At 46.2% G+C, this 21,250-nt stretch overlaps 2 protein-coding genes across 5 annotated transcripts in view; one reads left to right on the top strand and one right to left on the bottom strand.

Moving 5' to 3' along the window:
• Window positions 1–5,503, bottom strand: part of SPSB2 (splA/ryanodine receptor domain and SOCS box containing 2) — a 10,929-nt gene extending 5,426 nt beyond the window's left edge. The window contains exon 1 of the mRNA XM_072799238.1: window positions 5,333–5,503. The gene's annotated coding sequence lies outside the window, so the exon portion shown is untranslated. The remainder of the gene's footprint in view (window positions 1–5,332) is intronic.
• LRRC23 (leucine rich repeat containing 23) lies at window positions 5,181–21,168 on the top strand. 4 transcript variants are annotated; one of them, XM_072799225.1, is made up of 8 exons: window positions 14,687–14,823; window positions 15,551–15,694; window positions 15,788–15,897; window positions 16,294–16,547; window positions 17,122–17,252; window positions 17,910–18,046; window positions 20,079–20,373; window positions 20,949–21,168. In XM_072799225.1, the coding sequence occupies exons 2-7, from the start codon at window positions 15,572–15,574 to the stop codon at window positions 20,350–20,352; spliced, it is 1,029 nt and encodes a 342-aa protein (XP_072655326.1). In that variant the 5' UTR covers window positions 14,687–14,823; window positions 15,551–15,571; the 3' UTR covers window positions 20,353–20,373; window positions 20,949–21,168. The 4 variants fall into 4 exon arrangements, with proteins under 4 accessions (XP_072655328.1, XP_072655326.1, XP_072655327.1 ...); XM_072799226.1 differs by lacking the exon at window positions 14,687–14,823 and adding an exon at window positions 14,835–15,046 and having other exon boundaries at window positions 20,079–20,313; XM_072799224.1 differs by lacking the exon at window positions 14,687–14,823 and adding an exon at window positions 14,837–15,046.
• The last annotated feature ends 82 nt before the right edge of the window (window positions 21,169–21,250 follow it).

Below are 21,250 nucleotides of genomic sequence, written 5' to 3'. Positions count from 1 at the left end.
AGAAAACACTGATGAAACTGCAAGATTCGTGGGCTGATTAGATGCAGAGGTGAGAGAAAGGGAGGTTTAGCCTGGAAAATTGTTGGAAGGTAGTACCAAACAATTGGAACAGGCCAGAGGAGTGAGGGAGGGATGGTGAGTTCACTTTAGGACATGTTTTTGAGGTGCCTGAGCAACAACCAGATGGAACCATCCAGAATGCATATGAAAATTGCAGCGCTGGAGCAGTAGTAAGAGGCCTGTGCTGGAGGTATAAATTTGGGAGGTTCGACATTCTTTAGTCAGAAGCTGAGCTATGAGGCCACCTGAGGGGCTCAGCCGGTTATGCATTTGCCTTTGGCTCAGGCCATGATTCCAGGGTCCTGGGATTGAATCCTGAGTCCTGGAGTTCCCCGCCCCCCCAATCAGGCTTCCTGCTCAGTAGGGATCCTGCTTCTCCCTCTTCCTCCCTCCTGCTCCTGCTATCTCACTCAAATACATAAAATCTAGAAAAAAAGAAAGAAAAGAAAGAAAGAAAGAAAGAAAGAAAGAAAGAAAGAAAGAAAGAAAGAAAGAAAGAAAGAGAAAGAAAGGAAGGAAGGAAGGAAAGAAAAGAAAAAAGAGAAAAGAAAAGAAAAGAAAAAAGAAAAGAAAAGAAAAGAAAAGAAAAGAAAAGAAAAGAAAAGAAAAGAAAAGAAAAGAGAGGGATCCCTGGGTGGCGCAACGGTTTGGCGCCTGCCTTTGGCCCAAGGCGCGATCCTGGAGACCCGGGATCAAATCCCACGTCGGGCTCCCTGCATGGAGCCTGCTTCTCCCTCTGCCTGTGTCTCTGCCTCTCTCTCTCTCTCTGTGACTATCATAAATAAATAAAAATTAAAAGAAAAAAGAAGCTGAACTATGAGAATCAGTGAGAGGTCCCAGAGAGAGCGTGTAGAGTAAGAGGGTTAAGGAGGAGACACTGAACAGAAAACTCAAGTGTGATTAAAGGAGATCTTTCGGTCATTGGCAACTTTGGTGGGAAGAGCACATGTGGATTGTGGGAGGTGGGAGTCTAGGCAGAAGGCGCTAAACTGGCAGTTTCTGTAAGTCAGGCACTAGGCTACAAGCTTCACATTTTGTGGGGATAGAGAGCTGGGAGAGATGAGAGGACAACAATGTCTTACCGTCAAAGTTACCCTTGAAAATCCCTTATTTATCCCATCTATTAGACATAGCATATGTTAGTTTTACATTTAGTATTTATAAAATGTTATATATTGTATTTATAAAATATAGTATAGGCAATATCATACAATGATGTATGAATAAAATTGTATCATTTTAATTGAAGACAAGAAAATATATCAAAAAGATGTGAACCTGAATACCCATCATCTACCCAATGTGGGTGTTCTTGCCAGTGTGACTACAAAAATGACATCATGACTGTGGGCAGTGGCCTATGATGAATATTAGTGCAGGAGCTGTATGATAACCGGGTGGATGAAGGCTTCGGGGACAAAGAGCAAGCCTCAAACACGGCCGACTCTAGTTCAAGGTTGAGAACTGCACCTGCTCAGCTGCTGGTGGTTTTTTTTTTTTTTTTTAAGATTTTATTTATTTATTCATGAGAGAGAGAGAGAGAGAGAGGGAGGCAGAGACACAGGCAGAGGGAGAAGCAGGCCCCATGCAGGGAGCCCGACGACGTGAGACTCGATCCTGGGTTGACAGGATCACGCCCCGGGGCCAAAGGCAGGCGCCAAACCGCTGAGCCACCCAGGAATCCCCTGCTGGTTGTTTTAAACATGGTATTCACCAGTTGTTACCACTGAATCTTGAACTGCTCAAACATTTGTTGATAACAGCTCAAATATTACATAATGTTACAAGTGGTTTTATCTTGTTACTTTGTATTGAGCTGTAGCAAATACAAAGTAAATGAATCTTAAATTGTTCAATGCATCTTTACGTGTGCTGTGTGACCATCACCAAAAAGATCAAGAATGTTTCTAGCATTCCAGAGGCTTCTTCTTGCCCTTTCCCTGACACTACATCCTTAAAGGTAAACTCCTATTTAACTTCTGTCAGTATAGATTAGCTTTGCCTGTTCAATTTCATATGATACCATAAAGCATATATTCTTTTGTGCCTGACTTATTTTTCTCACCATTATGACTGTAAGTCCTCTAATCTTGTTGCATGAAATGGTAGCTCATTATTTTCATTGTTTTATATTACTCCATTGTATGGACATACTGCAATTTATTCTACTGTTGCTGGCCATCTGAGTTGTTTTCAAACTGTTCTAAAGAAAGCTACTATGTACAGTATTATACAAGTCTTTTAGTGGACCTAGGCACTCACTTTTGTTGGGTGTATAACTTATATACAGAATTGCTGAGTTATAAGGACATAGTGTGAACCACATTTAATTTTCTGGTTTCTTCCACAGAGAGATTTTATTCTGAAGTTAAATCATTCAGTGACACCTGTGTGGCTCAGTGGGGTAAGCATTCCCAACTCCTGATTTCAGCCTCAGGTCTTGATCTCAGGGTTGTGAGAGCCAAAGAGAACAAAGTCTGGTCTCCCATCTGACACTTGCACGGAACTGTGGCTGGCAACCTTCTGCCCTATTTAACTAGTTCACGTTAGATGCACCTAAGATGGAACTCCACGGCATCTCATCAAGTCCAGCTCCATGTTAGATGAGGCTCCTACTTTGAAAAAAAAAAAAAAAAAAAGGAATGAAATCATTCAGGTATTTCACCATTTTTGCAGCAATTTTAACATATTTATGAAGAAGTGATCTGGGTTTCCCTTCCTGTTTATCATATCTTTATCTTCTGGGATGATTTTATCAGTTCCTCATTCTTTTTATTAGTGTTTCTCTGTGGCTTCCAGCTTCAATTTCTTTCACAAAGCTAACATGATTCACTTGCTAGGCCACTTGAACAGTGTGTTTCATTTCTTGGTTAATAGAAACCCCTTAAAATCCTAAACACATTCTTCTTAACATGCATGGGCTGTTTTAAGCTTGATTGTTGCCATGACTGTTTAATATAAGTGATGTAACTGGCAATACTGAAGATTGTCCAACTCTTCCAACACATTACCACATTTACTTATTTTTAACAATTTTATCTATGTGACACAGAGTATAAGCAGCCAGAATGGCAGGCAGAGGGAAAAGGAGAGGGAGAAGCAGAGGGAGGAAGAAGCAGAGAGGGAGAGGGAGAAGCAGGCTCTCTGATCCCTGCTGAGCAGGGAACCCAACAGAGAGCTCTATACCAGGACCCTGGGATCATGACCAGAGCCAAAGACAGATGCTTGATTGACTGAGCCACCCAGGCACCCCTCATTATCACATTTAGATTAGGGTCAGCACTCATGGCTCTGGGAGTCAGAGAGGAATCTCACTCATTCCCATAGATGTGGCTTTGAAACAGCAAATCCTGCCTAGGTCAGCAAAGTGAAGGACAAGGGTGATATTGGGGAGAGGTAGCCTTTTACGTCTTTTGGAGCACGTTCATACAGTGTGGCCCCTCAGATGGTACTGTAGTCTATGCTCAACACTAAAGCCAAAGCCTTTCTCTATAAGGTCCTACTGGATTTCTAGAATGTAGAACTATAAATCCCAATTGTGGAAAGCGCTGCAGTCATCTAGCACTTTGCATTTAATTGCTGGAGTACAAGCAGATCTTTTTTGTTTTTTAGGGCACTGGCATTTGTATCACTGTAGAACATGTCTGGCTTTATTACATACAGGGCTACACTGCCGCCATGAAAGAGGGACAGAACGGTGGTCACAAGGTCATTAATTGTTTTCAATCCAGGGCCTGTGTTTCTAGTTTGGAAATATAAAAGCAGCTGGGGGGGATCCCTGGGTGGCGCAGCAGTTTGGCGCCTGCCTTTGGCCCAGGGCGCGACCCTGGATCGAATCCCACGTCGGGCTCCCGGTGCATGGAGCCTGCTTCTCCTTCTGCCTGTGTCTCTGCCTCTCTCTCTCTCACTGTGTGCCTATCATAAATAAATAAAAAAATCAAAGAAAAAAAATTTTTTTAAATAAATAAATAAAAATAAAAGCAGTTGGGCCTTGTCCCCTGCGCCCCCCCCAACCCCAAGATACCAGCCTCATTCTATTACAGAAGATAGCTATTTGGCCAATAATTGTTTTTAGTAGCTCTGGGTGAGTTTTACTCCCTGTTCTCCTTGGCTATGTTTGAAATTCTTCCACCTGAAGCTGTCTTCTCTGGCAGGAGGCTTGAACTCTGACTTGAGTTTCTTTTTCCTTGCCTTGCCAGGTACTGCCGTCATTAAGCTCATATACCTGACTCCTTTTTCCCACCAGTAAGTTCAGTGCTCTTTCAGTCTTCATTAAAGGCTTATCATCACCTGTACTTCGCTGTCACTAGCAGTTGGGGGAGAGCTTGATGACCTGGCTCCCAAATTCGTGGGCTCTTGACCACTCGAGAGGATTTCTTGGGGTCGTATTAACGTGCCACGCTGGGGCGGACAGACGGCCGTGGTGCTTCACACGGGGCGTGCGTGGTACAAAAGAGGCATCTGAACGCTAGAACCTAGTTTTAAAACCGGAATACGAGCACTGCGGTCCGCCCCGTCGGACGGAGGAACCGCGAGAACTGGAGCCCCGGAGAACACGGTCTGGCCCGCGGTCGGACGCCCGCGCGGAACCCAACGCTGGCTCGCAGCCTCCGGCCCTGTTTAACGGGCTCACGCCGGCGCCTACGATGAAACTCCGCCGCATCCCAGGAGACCTGACATCTCCGCGCCAGGAGATCCCCATTTTTACAGATTCGTAGCCCGCGGCCTGGGGAGGCGACACGACCCGCCCCAGACTACGGGGCTGCCGGATGGCAGCATCAGGACTTAAAGAGGGGAGCCGCTCGCAAAACACAAGGGCGGCGACGAAATATGGCGACGGAAAATCCGTCGGCCTAGCGACGCGCGGCTCCCCGCGCCGCCGCCCCGGGCGCTCGTTTCGTAACCGCGGCGGAGCTGGCGGCGGGCGGCGGGCGGCGGGCGGGGGCGGGCGGGGGCGGGCGGGGGCGGCCTCCTGGCCCGCCGCGGTCACGTGGGCGGGCGGCCTGAGCCGGGGCTCGCGCGCCCCCCAGCGGCCGCACCCGTGGCCGACCGCCGCGGAGGCAGCCCCGCCCCCGCCATCCGCCTTCCGGCGCGTCTGGAACGTTCTGCGCCGGAACAAAGGCCCCGGGGCGGAAGCCCGAGCCCGAAGCTGAGAACCGGCGCTCGGAGGCGACGGCCCCTGAAGCGGGCGGCGGACGGGGGCTCTGGTTCAGGGCTCCAGAGAGGCGTGGAAGGGCCGGGGCCGTCGGCCAGGTTCGGGCTCCAGGCTCACCTGCTGGGTCTCTACAGTCAGAGGCGCCCTGTGGTTCCACCTCGCAGTTCCTCGCTCCGCCCCCTGGCCTCCCCGACCAGTGTAGAGGCCTGCCCACCCTGAGGGAGTGAAGCTCTGTGCACCTTGGAGCGGGGAGGCCGGAAGTAGGAGACACCCCGGTTCTACTAGAAACGCTAGGGTAAAGGAGCGCACACCTATTATGATGATCATAAACGCTTTAGCTCCGCAAACCTCACCTAGATTAGTCATCAGATATCTTGCTTGCCAAGTCTAATACGCTTTTGTTTATCCTTGCTAATTTTAAAAATACTGACTCGAGTTTTTCTAGTTTTTCTTCCACCTTTATATCCTTCAGGGCCTCTACTTCTAGTGAACCCCCCCCCGTCTCTCTTTTTTTTTTTTTTTTTTAACATTTATTCATTCATGAGAGAGAGAGAGGCAGAGACCTAGGCAGAGGGAAGAATAGACTCCCTGCAGGGAGCCCGACTTAGGACCCCATCCTAATCCTAGGACCGAGGGATTTCGACCTGAGCCAAAGGCAGCTGCTCAACCACCGAGCCACCCAGATGCCCCTTCTAGTGAATCTTAATGGGGTATAGCACTGGCTTGTGCTTGGTTCATTCCTCCTCAATGATTCTCAAAGTGTAGGGAGGAGGGAAGGACGTTTTATCCCTGTGGGTAAATCCAAACCGATGGGAGGATGTCCCCGATTACTTCTTAAAAGAACATCGAGGGACACCTGGGTGGCTCACTGGTTGAGTGTCTGCCTTTGGCTCTGGTCATGTTCCCAGGGTCCAGGGGTAGAGTGCTGCATCAGGCTCCCTGCAGGGAGCCTCCTTCCTCTGCCTCTTTCTCTGCCTCTCTCTCTCTGGATCTCTCATGAATGAATAAATTAAAAAAAAAAAATATATATATATAAGCTATATGTAAGCTACATAAGCTATATGTAGGTTATGCACTGTACACCATCTACATATACACACTCCTGTGTGTGTGTGTGTGTGTATTTCTTCCTTTTCAGATTCAAATTATACTCGAGACTAACACCTTCCTAGTTGTGATGTGCTACTAAATGACACCGGGCATGGCGGCATGGCGGGGAGAACAAAAAGCCCTAATTTGGAGCATTTACTGAAATGCTAAATACTCCCCCCATGACTGATTTCAAGAGGTAAATAACTTTAAGAACATAGATAATAGCAACATTGTTAGGTGTGGAATTTGCCCTCTTCTGGTCCATATTTTGAAGCTTTAACTCCCAGTACCTCAGAATGTGGTGTATTTGGAAATAGGCCCTTTAAAGTGATGATTAAGTTAAAATGAGGCCGTCAGGTAGGCCCAAATCTGACTGGTGTCAGTTTGAGAAGAGGAAATTTGGACACAAAAGTGCAGTGCACAGAGAAGACTGTGTGAGGACACAATAAGGCAGTCATCTGCAAGAAGGGCCTCAGAAGAAACCAAACCTACTTACTGACACGTTGCCCTAAGACTTCTTGCCTCCAGAACTATGAGAAAATTAAATTTTCTTGTTAAAATACTCAGTGTTTTGTTATGGCAAGCTACTATAAAAATATAGTAGAAATAATTGGAAAGTGATGACTTGTAAATACTTCTTATTCTTAAAATATATATAAATAAAATATGTAATTTATTTAGGGGTGCTTGACCGGCTCGGTCAGTAAGTAGAGTGTGCGACTCTTGATCTCTGAGTCGTGAGTTTGAGGCCTACGTTGGGTGTGGAGATTACTTAAAATCGTTTTTGAGAGAGAGAGTGAGCACAAGCATGGGGAGCAGCAGGCAGAGGGAAAAGCAGGCCCCCCCACCACCACACACACACACTCTCATGACCTGAGCCAAAGGCAGACATCTAACTGACCAGCTGAGCCACCCAGGCAGCCCTAAAAATTTTTTTAAAAATATATAAAACACAATTTAGTTAAATCATATGTATGCAATTTTTAAAAAAATAATGACTGCCTTTAACACCTGGCTTACAGAATTCATGAAAAAGTATCAGTTCTTACAAGCCTGTATGACCCAGCTTCAGCATATCATTGCATATTACACTGAATTCCAAATTTCTATTTTCAACCAAGAACTCTTTTCTCAGTGCCAGGCTTATCTAGCTAACCTCCTACTTCTCCCTTTAGGTGACTCACAGACATCTCAAACTTAACGTAGCCAAAACCAAATCCTGTATCTTTCCCCCTAACTCTGCTTTTCTTCTGTATCACCATTCAGATGTTCAAACCAGAAACCCATGGGGTCATCCTTGTCATTTTTTTCTCCCTCAATGACACTTTTCCTCACTGGCCTCCCAGTAAAGAGAGTAATCCATTCTACCTCCAAATAGATCTCTCTCTTCCTTCCTTCCTCCCTCCCTTCCTTCCTTCCTTCCTTCCTTCCTTCCTTCCTTCCTTCCTTCCTTCCTTCCTTCTTTCTTTCTTTCTTTCTTTCTTTCTTTCTTTCTTTCTTTCTTTCTTTCTTTCTTTCTTTCTTTCTTTCTTTCTTTCTTTTCTTTCTCTCTTTCTCTCTTTCTCTCTCTCTTTCACCCTTCTTTCTCTCTTCTTTCTCTCTTTCTTTTTCTTTCAAGATTTTACTTATTTATTCACAAGAGACACAGTATGGCAGAGACACAGGCAAAGGGAGAAGCAGGCTCCCTCTGGGGAGCCTAATGGGAGACTCGATCCTAGGACTCCAGGATCATGATTCAATCCAAAGGCAGACTCAACCACTGAGCCACCCAGGTGACCCACCATCTTAAACTTTATCGAATCCTCCACTTCTCTCTATTAAATAGACAGGCTATCTATTTTATTATTAGAAATAATAAGGTATAGAGCACCTGGGTGGCTCTAGCTCCTAAAGAACAGAATAAAGTGGAAGTAGTGGTATGTGACTTTGGAGACTGTCATAAAAGGCATAGTGGCTTTCATCTTGGCCTCTTTCTCTCTTGGATCCCTTGCTCTGGGGGAGGCCAGCTGCAATATTGTGAAGACAGTCAGGTGGCCCTATAGAGACTTTCATCTTGGCCTCTTTCTCTCTTGGATCCCTTGCTCTGGGGGAGGCCAGCTGTGATATTGTGAAGACAGTCAGGTGGCCCTATAGAGAAGCCATATGGCAAGGAACTATCTTGCCAGCTGTCATATCATGGATGAACCTTGGAGGCAAATCTTTCAGCCTCGGTCAAGCCTTCAGATGATTGCAGCCCTAGCCAACAGTTGGATGCAGCCCAGCTAAGCCATTCTTGGATTCCTGATCAGAGAAACTGAGATAATGAATGTTGTTTCAAGCTACTACGTTTTGAGATAATTGGTTATAATCAGGTAAGAATTGCATCTGGCTACAACATAGATCCCCCAAACCCAGTGGCTTAACCTATTTTCTCTTTTATAAAATTAAGTCTCCAGAGGCAGTTCAGGGTTAGTATAAGAGCTTCGTGATAGTTTATATTTCATATGCTGCTCTCTATATTTGTTCTAGCATTTTAGCATGTGGCTTATGTTCTTGCCATCATCTTACGGTCCCATGTAGTTGCTAGAATGGCAGCCACCACATCCTGTTTTAGACAGTAAGAGAAAGGGAGAGGAAAAAGGGACTTTCTAGAAGTTTCATCCAGTGACTTTCACTAATAATATCATTGACCTATCAGCAATGCAGGCTGAGAAATATTTTTTTAGCTGGGTACAATGCTGCCCCCAGTAATATAAAAGTTCTGTTAGCTTAATAATGAGAAGACTGAAAACCCCAGTTAAAAAATAAACAGTCTGAATAGACAGTTCTCCAAAGAAGATATACAAATGGCTGATAAACACATAAAAAAATGCTCAATATTTTTAGCCATCAGAGAAATGAAAATCAAAACCACAAGAAAATACCACAACACAGCCGCTAGGATGGTTAGAATCAAAAACACAGATAATAATAAATGTTGACCAGGATGTGGCAAAATTAGAACCCTCAAACACTGTTGGTGGAAATGTTAAATGGTGCAGCCACTTTGGAAAACAATGTGGCAGTTCCTTAAAAAGTTAAATATAGTGTTACCATATGACCCAGCAATTCCACTCCTTACAGTTCTACCTGTAAGGAAAAAATTGCCAATAAACTAAGTTGAAATGCCTGAGGTCAGGTTGTATTTGTAATAGATTTTTCACTTTTTTGAAACTTTTTTATTTTTTATTTTTAAGTAATCTCTACACCTAACATGGGGCTTGAATTCACAACTCCAAGATCAAGAGTCACATGCTCTACCAACTGAGTCAGCCAGGCACTCCTGTAATAGATTGTTCAAATGAAATAGTTTCCTTCTGAGGATTTGCATATAACATTAGGCTCTTAGCAAAATGCTTAGTACATAGCAAATGCTCAACATGTAGTTGACTGAATGAATATTTTGATACTGTAAATATTTCAGAATGAAATCTCTGTGGCAAAGAATTATGTCCTCCTTTGGAATCTATTCATTATAGCATAGAATTCAATATTTTGATACTAAAAGTATTATTTTTGTATTGATATTAATTGGGTATGTAAGCAAGAGAAATTAAAACATATGGCCACACAAAAATTTGTATATGAATGTTCATAACAGCATTACTCATAATAGCCAAGAAATGGAAACAACCCAAATATCCATCAATTGATGAATGAAAAAATAAAATGTGGTATAAATCATACAATGGAACATTGCTCAGCTCTCAAAAGGGATGAAATACTGGTAGATACTACAACATGGAGGAACCTTGAATATATGATGCTGGGCAACCCGGGTAGCTCAGCGGTTTAGCGCCCCCTTCAGCCCAGGGCATGATCCTGGAGACTCGGGATAGAGTCCCGCATCCGGTTCCCTTCATGGACCCTGCTTCTCCCTCTGCCTGTGTCTCTGCCTCTCTCTCTCTCTCTCTCTCTCTCTGTGTCTCTCATGAATAAGTAAATAAATCTTTAGAAAGAGAAGAAAGAAAGAAGAAAGAAAGAAAGAAAGAAAGAAAGAAAGAAAGAAAGAAAGAAAGAAAGAAAGAAAGAAAAGAAAGAAAGAGAGAAAGAAAGAAAGAAAGAAGAAAGAGAGAGAGAAAGAAAGAAAGAGAGAAAGAAAGAGAAAGAAAGAAGAGAAAGAAAGAAAAAAAGAAAGAAAGAAAGAGAAAGAAAGAGAAAGAAAGAAAGAAAGAAAAGAAAGAAAAAGAAAGAAAGAAAGAAAGAAAGAAAGAAAGAAAGAAAGAAAGAAAGAAAGAAAGAAAGAAAGAAAGAAAAAAGAAAGAAAAGAAAGAAAGAAAACGATGCTAGGACACCTGGGTGGCTCAGTGGTTGGGCGTCTGCCTTTGGCTCAGGGCGTGATCCTGGAGTCCTGGGTTTGAGTCCTCATCGGACTCTCTGCATGGAGCCTGCTTCTCCTCTCTCTTCCTATGTCTCTGTGTCTCTCATGACTAAATAAATTCTTTTAAAAAAAAAAGAAAATACAATGCTAAGGTGAAAGAAGGTAGTCACGTAGGACCACATGTTATAGGATTTCATTTATATAAAATACACAAAATAGACAAATCTATAGAGACAGGACATAAATTAATGGTTACCAGGGCAGAGGTGAGTGGGGAGAGGGGAGGAACATGATGGCTAAGGGACATCGGGTTCCTTTTTGGGGTAACAAAAAGGTTCTAAAATTGTGGTAATGGTTGCACAACTCTGAATATACTAAAAGCCACTGCATTCTACATTTCATTTTACTGTATTTTTAAAGATTTTATTTATTTATGAGAGACACAGAGAGAGAGAGACAGACAGAGACTTAGGCAGAGAGAAGCAGGCTCCCTGTGGGGACCCCAATGTGGGACTCGATCCTGGGTACCCGGGATCACAAACCACTGAGCCCCCCAGAAGACGTGGGACTCGATCCTGAGACTCCAAGACCATGCCCTGGGCCAAAGGCAGGTGCCAAACCGCTGAGCCACACAGGTGTCCCAGAAGATCTTTTTTTAAAAAATAAAATAATGCCGCTTAAAAACAGTTCAGTTAGTAAGGAAGAAGGGTAGACTGAATAATAGGTAAGCAACTGGCAGTTTCTGCCACAGTCTCCAAATCATAAAGAGCTCCTAAACATCAATTAAAAAATTAATGATTCACAGTAACATGAAAAACAACTTGAAAAAGCATTTTTTCAAAGGAAACTCTACCCCCAACATGGGGTTCAAGTTCACAACCCAAAGATCAGGAGTCTCATGTTCTACTCACTGAGCCAGCCAGGTGCCCCAATGTTGACAATTTTTTAAAGTTAATATCCAGGGGATCCCTGGGTGGCTCAGCGGTTTGGCGCCTGCCTTTGGCCCAGGGCGCGATCCTGGAGTCCCGGGATCATCGAGTCCCACGACGGGCTCCCGGCATGGAGCCTGCTTCTCCCTCATCCTGTGTCTCTGCCTCTCTCTCTCTTTCTCTCTCTATGTCTATCATGAATAAATAAATAAATCTTAAAAAAAATAATAAAGTTAATATCCAGCAATAGGGAATAGTTAAAAATGACCATATGTCCATATAATAGGCAACTATCAAAAAGAAAGAGGTAGATATATGATCAATGATATGAAAGATGTCCAAGACATATTATTAAATGAAAATAATCCTGTTGAACAGTGTGTATGATTGATAGCATTTTTGTCTTTAAAAAAATCCATATCTTGGGATCCCTGGGTGGCGCAGTGGTTTGGCGCCTGCCTTTGGCCCAGGGCATGATCCTGGAGACCCGGGATCGAATCCCACGTCGGGCTCCCGGTGCATGGAGCCTGCTTCTCCCTCTGCCTGTGTCTCTGCCTCTCTCTCTCTGTGACTATCATAAATAAATAAATAAAAATTAAAAAAAAATAAATAAATCCATATCTTTATTCATAAATGATAGTGATGCTGGATGGAGTTCATGGACTTGTACACTATATACACTTCTCTAGTATTTGCATTTTAAGTTTAATTCAATATTACTTTTATAATTCCAGGAAATTCTACCTAGACCATTCTAGAGGAAAGGATGTCATCAAAGAGGATGTAGGCATCTAGCTGTCATTACACAGTGTAGATTCAATCCTCGTCAATGAAACACAAAATAAAACCTCTAGTGGTTCCTCACAGTTTTTAGGATAAAAGCCTTAGTGTGATCAGCTCTGTTTGCAGCTCCTGCCTCATCCCTGTAAGCATATCTACTGTTCCATCCAGTAGAACTACCTACTTTCTTTGCACAGGTACCAGTTGGGCTCTTTCTCCGCTAGGCCTTATGAAAAGTGCTTCCTCTGTCTGGAATCTCTGCCCTGAACATATGATATTATCTAGATACATGTACTATAAAATTATCCCCCGGCACTCAGTAAAAGCTTTGTAAGTGTCAGGTATCATTATTATAACATCTGTCTCATTATATTGAATTACTCGTTTACTTAACCCAGTCAGTGGCTTGTAAGGCTCTAGATGACGAGAACCGTTTTACTGTCTTTGAGTGCCCAGTACTTACAGCCTGGTACAGAGAAAGTGCTTAATAAAAGTATGCTCAGTGATACTTCCCCAATCTTTCTGTCATGGCTTTTTGTTCCCACCTAATAGGTCTTCTTCTTTCTTCTGGGCCAGTGAAAAACCACATCCTTTCCCTTTGGCTACATCAAACCACATGGACTCTTCCTTTCCCACTCCAGTAATATGGTATCATTTATTGGCACCGGCATTTCTAACCTTCTCGAGTGTTTTCATGTTTACTGTCTTACTCCACAGAACAATCCCAGGACTGAGGAAACAGGCGGGAAGTGGGGAGGGCAGGGAGATCCTGGCTGAGGAGGGTCAACTAAGTATAAGGCGGTTTCCCCCTATTGTCTCTTTTAACCTTCTAAGAATTCTTCTGGAAGTGGACATGTTTATCCCCATTTCACAAATGTGAAAATTAAACCTCAGTAAAATCATATAACCTGCTGAGGAACACATAGCTATTAAATGGTAGAGTGGGTTTTGAACCTGGTGTGTCTGACTTTACAGCCCCTACTAGTTCCATGATATCAAGTGAATAGATTTTTTTAAAAAATATTTTATTTATTTATTTGACACACAGAGAGAGAGCACAGCATGGGGAGCAGGCAGGCAGGGGAGATGGAGAGGCAGGGTCCCTGCTGTGGGCTCGATCCCAAGACCCCAAGATCACGACCTGAGCAGAAGACAGACGCTTAACCAACTGGGCCACCCAGGCGTCCCTCAAACAGATTTGTCTGTATTATCCAAGCTGGACAGGGCAGGAGATAACATGTCCTGATTTCCAGCCCACCACATCTTCCATTAGATCACTTTGCGTGTTTTATAATATCTGTAACACACAATTTAACAATCATATGATTTCTTACCTTGTTGCCTAATTGTTTTATTTATATTAGATTCCATAAGATTGGTACTGTCTTGGGGCAGCCCTGGTGGCTCAGCAGTTTAGCGCCGCCTTCAGCCCAGGGTGTGATCCTGGAGACCCCAGATCAAGTCCCACATCAGGCTCCCTGCGTGGAGCCTGCTTCTCCCTCTGCCTGTGTCTCTGCCTCTCTCTCTCTCTCTCTCTCTCTCTGTGTCTCTCATGAATAAATAAATAAAATATTTTTTAAAAAAGATTGGTACTGTCTTCCTTTCTCCCGGCAGGAATTGTGTCATAAATATTAACTGCCCTGAGCTTTAGTTTCCTCTTCTTTCAAGTATTTATCTCACAGGATTGATGTAAAAATTAAATCACTTGTGAAAGCATCTCATACAGTATCTGACACAAATGCTCTGGAAATATTTGTTGAATCTTAACTTTTTTCTCATCTCTTTCAACAAGTCACACAGACCTGAGTGCCTGGGCATGGCTCTATCAGGTCTTGTTGTCTATATAACAACGTTGGATGAAGAGTTTTTCATTGGGCACTTGTTGGATTTTCTCTCTTATTAGCACCCCCAAGAAGTTTGTATCAAACTAGTCCAAGTTATGAGGAAAAGTGAGAAGCAATCTACAACCCAACCCATTGTAGATTGGGTTTAGCAATCTACAATGTACTAGCATAGATTACGCTCGCACTCATACCCCTCAGTTGGTGTAGCTAAGCCTATTTTACAGATGAGAAAGTAGTCTTAGGTAAGCTGCTAGTGAACTGCAGATCTGCCAAGACTTCAACCCAGGTCTTAAGGTACATTGGCCTGGGCTCCTTCCACTCCACCAAGCCACCTTCCAAAGATCAACTGAGTGCAAGGCTGGGGTGGGAGTAGAAACCAGACCACGTACCTTGGGATTTCTTGCTCCTCTTCCCCCTTTAGCTTCAGAGCATATTTCTTTGGAATTCACAATACTTTTGTTTTGAGGATGTGCGGTCCCTTTAACGTCTGGAGTGACTTCGCATAGCCCCACCCATCTCCCCTCCCACTTCTCAGTTCCAAGCCCCACCCACTGCTTCCTGCTACCTGCCAATTAACGCTTGTAATCGGATTGGGAATTTGGCCTCTTTACCCGGCGACTAAAGGTCCGCTTGCTCTGGGGCGGATTTTCCGTTCAGTTTGTCGCGGGCCCCTCGAGGCCCTCCTCTCAGCGGTTGCCCCAAAGAAGTAGCCAAGTGTCCCGCCCCCTCGTTGCCATAACAGCAGTACACAACGCCTCCTTGAGCGTTTCCCCTCTTCCAAAACAACCTTTCCCAGTCAGAGCCAAGACCCTCTCCGGAACCTCACCTTTAGCGGAGCAGAGCCAGGGTCTGCGCCCCTCTGCGAAGGATTGGGTGGGAGGGTTGGAGACTGCGTCAGTCTGGTGCCCCAGAGGGGACAGGGAAATGGGGCTAGTTAGGGTGGGAAAGTAAAAAAGAAATGAATGGAGCATGAGTTAGGAATAGAAAGGAGGAGAGGGTTGTAGGAGGTTGGTAGGGGAACGTGGCTTAAGGAGGAGGTGGGAAGAACTGGGGAGGAGAAGGCCAAGAAGCAGGGAGGCGGAGCTACAATGAGACAGTTGGAGCCCCGCTGGAGGGCTGGAAAGGCCTGGAAAGGCGTACTGAAGGGACAGAAGTCCTTGGTGGGACATCAGAAGTGGAGGCTGGGAGTCAAAATGAGGTGTTCGCAGGGATAAGGAGAGAAACGCAGTTGGGAGGAGGTCAGGGATGATGGATGGGAAGGGTATCCCGTCAATGGAGGCAAGGGATCAGAGAGCCGAGGAGACAGACATTCTTTCTTGGGAGGGGCACTGAGCTTGATCTGTTACTCCAGAGTCGTCAGCAGAGAAGAAAGATGTCAGATGAAGACCTGGAAGATTTCGAGCCAGATCAGGATGATCTGGAAAAGGAAGATGATGAGAAGGAAACAGAGGAGTGGGAGGACTACAAGAAGGAGGGAGAGGAGTACTCAGAGGAAGTGAGAGCATGAAATCCTGGAATTGGTGGGGTCCTAAGGCTAAGGGATGGGGTTGGGCTGGAAGGGGATGCCTGATTCCACTTCCTCTTGCAGTGGATGCCCACGCCACTCACAGAGGACATGTTGAAGGAAGGGCTTTCTTTGCTCTGTAAGACAGGCAATGGACTGGCTCATGCTTATGTCAAGCTGGAGGTTAAAGAGAGGTGCGCTTATGGAGGACCAGGCTGCCGTCGTAGGGCCCAATCTCCTTTCTCACCCTCATTCCTGGGTGTTGCTGCTGGGAGTTTGGATCTCTCTTACTCTGGCCAGTGGAAGGGAAGGATAGAATTTGCTTTTCCAGAGCCCTGTGACTCCCCACATTAGAGCTAGCCTGGGGAATTCCTACTGGACTCCTTCAATTGTCCATCAGAATGTCAGTTCTCGGCTCTTTGCAGACATATGCCCCTGATCACTGTTAAGAACCCACCTATCTTCTCTCCTCCTCCCTCACCACTCCCATCAGTCACCCATTCTTCTCCATCTCCACATTGTCCTCTGCTTTAGCACCTCTGCTCCTTACTGGGTACTTAACCCTAACTCTGGCCTCCTTCATCTCTTAGGGACCTGACAGACATCTACTTGTTGCGTTCCTACATCCATCTGCGCTATGTGGATGTTTCTGAGAACCACCTGACAGACTTGTCGCCACTCAATTACCTTACCCACCTGCTCTGGCTCAAGGCTGATGGCAACAATCTGCGGAGTGCCCAGCTGAATGAACTGCCCTACCTGCAGGTTGCCAGTTTTGCCCATAACCAGATCACTGACACTGAGGGCATCTCTCACCCTCGTCTGGGCAGCCTGGATCTCAAAGGTAGGTCCTTAAGTTGGGCTACACAAGGTTCTCTCCTTCCTAGCTTGGGGCCAACAGAAGTGGGCAGTGTGGTCTTTGGCTGTGCCACACAGCAATTTCCATCCATCCATCCATTCATTCAGACAGTCCTTATGCTCCATTATGACATTTCTATGTGCTGGAGATGTAGCAGTGAACAAACAAAATCCCTAGTCTCATACAGCTTCCATTCTAGTCAGGGGGAGACAGACAACTATCAGTAAACGTAATAACTAAGTAAATCTATAGAGTATGTTAAGAGGAGATATGTGTGGTGGAAAATAGATTAGGATAAAGGGACTAGAGATAGGCACAGGTAGCAACTGCAAACAGGTTGGTTAGGACAAGGGTCATTGAAAAGCTGACATCTGAGCCAAGATTTGAGGGAGGAGAAGGAGTGCCCCAGGGCCCCAGAGGTGTTAAGTCTGGAGCTGTCCCTCCTCATAGCCACCTCATATGGGAGGGAGAGGATGATGCAGAGGCTCCCAACATTCAGGCTCTGCTGCTGAACATTTGAAGCGGTCCTCTGAGTTCTTAACACTCTCCTGCTCCTTAGGGAACCGCATCCGCAGGGTGACAGGTCTGGACCCCCAGAAGCTGCTCAGCCTGCACACACTGGAGCTTCGGGGGAACCAGCTGGAGAGCACTCTGGGAATCAATCTTCCTAAGCTGAAGAACCTCTACCTGGTAGCTCGCTGGGTTAGAGGGTGGTTGGTGTAGGGAAAAGGGTGGTGTTCTGGGGGCCAGGATGCCTGGCTTCTAGTAGGCTCTACTAACACCATCATCATCACGATCATTTGGTTCATTTATCATTATCATTTATTGAGCACTCACTTGGTGCCAGATGCTGTGGGGATGCAAAATTAAAACAGACAAGATCCTTACTACCTAGCAGGGCTGCTAATGCATAATACATGAGAATAGAGACAATTTGTTTTGACACAGGTTGTAGCATAATTTGCCATAACCCAGGTACAGATATCAAGCCAAGGGAGCCACTGAAATGTTAAGTCTTTTTGACTTGTGAGCTTCTTCATTCTAGGATGGTGCTGAAGGCATTCCTCCTCAGTGGAGCAGTGAGGGTTCTTGGGCATCCGGGTGGTTTGAAGCATCTCCTCCTGAATCAGAGGTGGCTTTGATGGGATGAGCAGCAGGGGGTTACTGCTGCCTTTCTCTGGACCAGCAGCTTCTCCTAGGCTTCTTTACTGTTTACACCCATCTCTACCCATCTTCACTCCCCTCCTTCACCCTTCCATCTCCACTCTTAAGTTTCCTGCATCTTTGACTTCTCTTCCCTGTCCCTACCACCTTTTCCCAATCCATGGACTGTATCCTGGGGGCTAGGCCCAGAACATGCTGAAGAAGGTGGAGGGTTTGGAGAACCTAAGCAATCTCACTACCTTGCATCTTCGAGACAACCAGATTGAAACTCTGAGTGGCTTCTCCAAGGAAATGGCATCACTGCAGTATCTCAACCTGAGGTAGGCACCCCTTCCAGGTCCCACCTTGTTCCTGCCCTGGACCAGGAGAAGCTCTTGACCTCGTGTTCTTCCCTGGTTCCAAACCCCCAATCCTAGTCCACTCCTAGATTCTCACCTCATTCTCCAACCTGATATTTACCCCTCCTTTCCTGACTGTGTATAGCCTGGGATCCCTGATTTTTTTTTTTTTTTTTAGGATTTTATTTATTTATTCGTAAGAGATAGATTTTGAGGGGGGTTTCTCTGTGCCTCTTAGACTTGGATGGCTGTTTCCTTCTCCAGACTAGAGAAGTTCTCTGCTATAATTTTCTTTTTAAAGATTTTATTTATTTATTCATGAGGGACACACAGAGAGAGGAATAGACATAAGGCAGACGGAGAAGTAGACTCCCTGGAGGAAGCCTGACGCAGGACTCGATTCCAAGACTCAGATCATGACTTGAGCCAAAGGCAGACACTCAACCACTGAACCACCCAGGCATCCCTCTCTGATTCTCTATTCAATCAACCCACAGTTATTGAGAACACGCTATATGCCAGAGATGGTCCTCATTCTCAAGGGACTTGCAGTCTGGCTCCAATTCTCTTTTCTTGGTCCTATTCCATGTAAATTTCCACTGCCCTAATACATCTCCTGGACCCCTATTTCTCCTTCCCATTTCCTGCCTCTCTTCTCCTGAGAAGATGGCTCCCTTACTGATATAAAACACAAGATGTGCTCCTATTTGAGGAGAGACGAGTATTTGAGAGAAAATCTTTAGATAGAAAGCCACTGAGGATTGATCTGGGGGATTTTCTTCATCTGATGGAGGATTTTATGCATGTTTCTTTAAGTAAGATGTCAGGAAATTGCCTGCTTAGTCAAATTCTCAAAGCTGGCAATGGAAAGATAACCTCCAAGTAGGGAGAGACGGTTACACCTTGAAGCTCCCAGTTCTTGCCATGGTTCTTAGAGCGATCTTTTGCTAATTAGTTCTGCCATTCTGGTTGGGTAGGGTTGGGGGAGTGCTCTTTTCTTATTGATGGTCCAGATAGAGATAAGAGACCCCTCCCCACCCTGCCCCAGCCTTCAGTGGCTGCTAACTGGGGTTGTTTGGAAGTAAGGGTAGTGGGAAAGAGGTATCTCAATGACTGGGAAATGCCTCTGGGGCCAAAGATACTAAGCCCCCCGCCCTGCAAAGCACAGGACAGTCCAGCACAGAGTGCACAGAGCGCTCCGGTGATAAACTCTTCATGAGGTTTAGTCACCTCTATTGAGGTTAAGGCGGAAACGATTAAACCTGATTTCATAGGCAGCCCAGGTGGCTCAGCGGTTTAGCGCCGCCTTCAGCCCAGGGCCTGATCCTGGAGACCTGGGATCGAGTCCCATGTCAGGCTTCCTGCGTGGAGCCTGCTTCTCCCTCTGCCTGTGTCTCTGCGCCTCTCTCTCTCTCATAAATAAATAAAACCTTAAAAAAAAAATCTGATTTCATAAAGGCATGAGGCAAGAACATGAAAAGAAACATACTGCACAATGAGGCACATTAGATGAAGCTTGTTCCTCAGGCCAGGAGGCCTCAGACCATCCCTAACCCTAGGCTCCTTTCTGAGGGGAGCACCAACACAGCACCCACCTTTCTGAGCTTAGATCTAGTTCCTGCTCCACTGGCCTGGGGCCTCCTTTCTAACCTTTGATATGACTTAGATACGACTGACAGAGAAGAAGTCTGACCCTGGGAGGGAGATTCCCCATCCCTCCAACTACAAGACAGGGCTGTGACCCAGCTTTGTGGCTGCAGAAGGAGAACTATGATCAGCACACTGGTGTGTTACAGAACACACTGTGGCTCTCACAGCTTCCTGGAAGGGGAGAGGCAGGAGTGGAGGAAGGTCGGACAGCCCTGGCTCTGTCATGCTATCTGGCTATGCCTAGCAGTTTCTAGGGAAACTGGAACCCAGTGGGAGAGTCCCCCAGAGGCCCTATTCCCGGCAGTGGAGGGGCCCCCAAACCCATTATGCTCCCGGGGTAAATCCCTCCTGACCACACTGGCAGGGGCAACATGGTGACCCACCTGGAGGAGCTGGCCAAGCTTCGGGACCTGCCCAAGCTGCGAGCCCTGGTGCTATTGGACAACCCATGTACAGATGAGGCTGACTACCGCCAGGAGGCCCTGGTGCAGATAGCACACCTCGAACGCCTGGATAAAGATTTCTATGAAGAGGAGGAGCGGGCCGATGCTGATGAGATCCGTCAGAGGTTGAAGGAGACCCAGGAGCAGGAGGCTGAGGTTGAGCATGACTCAGAACTGGAGCAGACATCTATGTAGCTCTTCCCGCCTCCCAGGATAGTAAGGAAGCCGATGGAGAGGCAGGAGGAGGAGGCCAAGGGTCTGTCAGGGCAAGAGAAGTTGCTCGCTGAGGAGGTGGCTGAGGAAGGGATATAGCAAGGAGAACCCCTGGAAAGACAGACTTAGGAGTCTGGTGGAGGGTGTGTGTCTCAGGGTGAGTAGAGATGACCAGAGGGGCCTGGAAAGGGGTGAGGAAAGGCTTAGGAGAATACATTAGGAGAGGGAAAGGAAGGAAGAGGCCCGTGTGGGGCGGATAGCCACATCTGACACATCTGTAGATCAGCCAGAAAGGACAGGTCTGGGGCATGGTGGGGGTAGGGGAAGGAGGGTGGAGGTGGTGGTGGAGGATAGAAGCTGGGTGGAGGAGAGGAGGCAGGGGAAGAAGATCTCGCGCTAAAAATCTGAAGCTAAAAATGACAGGAAACAAGGGGGGTAGGGAAAGAAGGGTAGGATGAGGCAGAAAGAGACTGAGGAGATGAGCCAAGGAAGCGTGGTGGCTGGGCACTCTGGACCTGGTCACAGACGCAAGGGGAATGAGGCATGGCCCGGGGTTTACTTCTGCTGTCTTCCTCCAGGAGATCTGACACCGGCCCCAGGACCCGAGAAGTCTCCCAGGTAGCCGTGCTGCTACCTTCACACCCCTCATTCTGAGACAGAGCCCACCTTCTCCTGCCTCAGCTCTGGGAACTCATCCCCGCCTGCCGTCCAGGCTCTGTGATGGGCACCTGGGCAGCCTCGGGGTGGGCCCGAGCCCCGCCTGGAACCTGGGGGTGCGTGTGTGGGGTGGGGGGGGCGGGGGGGGGCCTCAGGCAGGTCTGGGGGAGCCAGGCCTGCGCCCAGGGGACGCTTGTAGAGTTGGGTGCGGAGGAGCTGCGGA

The sequence above is a fragment of the Canis lupus genome, chromosome 25, assembly GCF_048164855.1.
Source record: "Canis lupus baileyi chromosome 25, mCanLup2.hap1, whole genome shotgun sequence".
NCBI lineage: Eukaryota > Metazoa > Chordata > Mammalia > Carnivora > Canidae > Canis > Canis lupus.
This window is presented reverse-complemented; position numbering and strand designations above follow the sequence as displayed.

Excerpts from the sequence above, each read along its gene's own strand:
- LRRC23 (XM_072799225.1), top strand. The coding sequence starts at position 15,572 with ATGTCAGATGAAGACCTGGAAGATTTCGAGCCAGATCAGGATGATCTG. Across the intron at positions 15,695-15,787 it reads GAGAGGAGTACTCAGAGGAA|TGGATGCCCACGCCACTCAC; the intron begins GTGAGAGCATGA and ends TTCCTCTTGCAG. Across the intron at positions 17,253-17,909 it reads AGCTGAAGAACCTCTACCTG|GCCCAGAACATGCTGAAGAA; the intron begins GTAGCTCGCTGG and ends CCTGGGGGCTAG.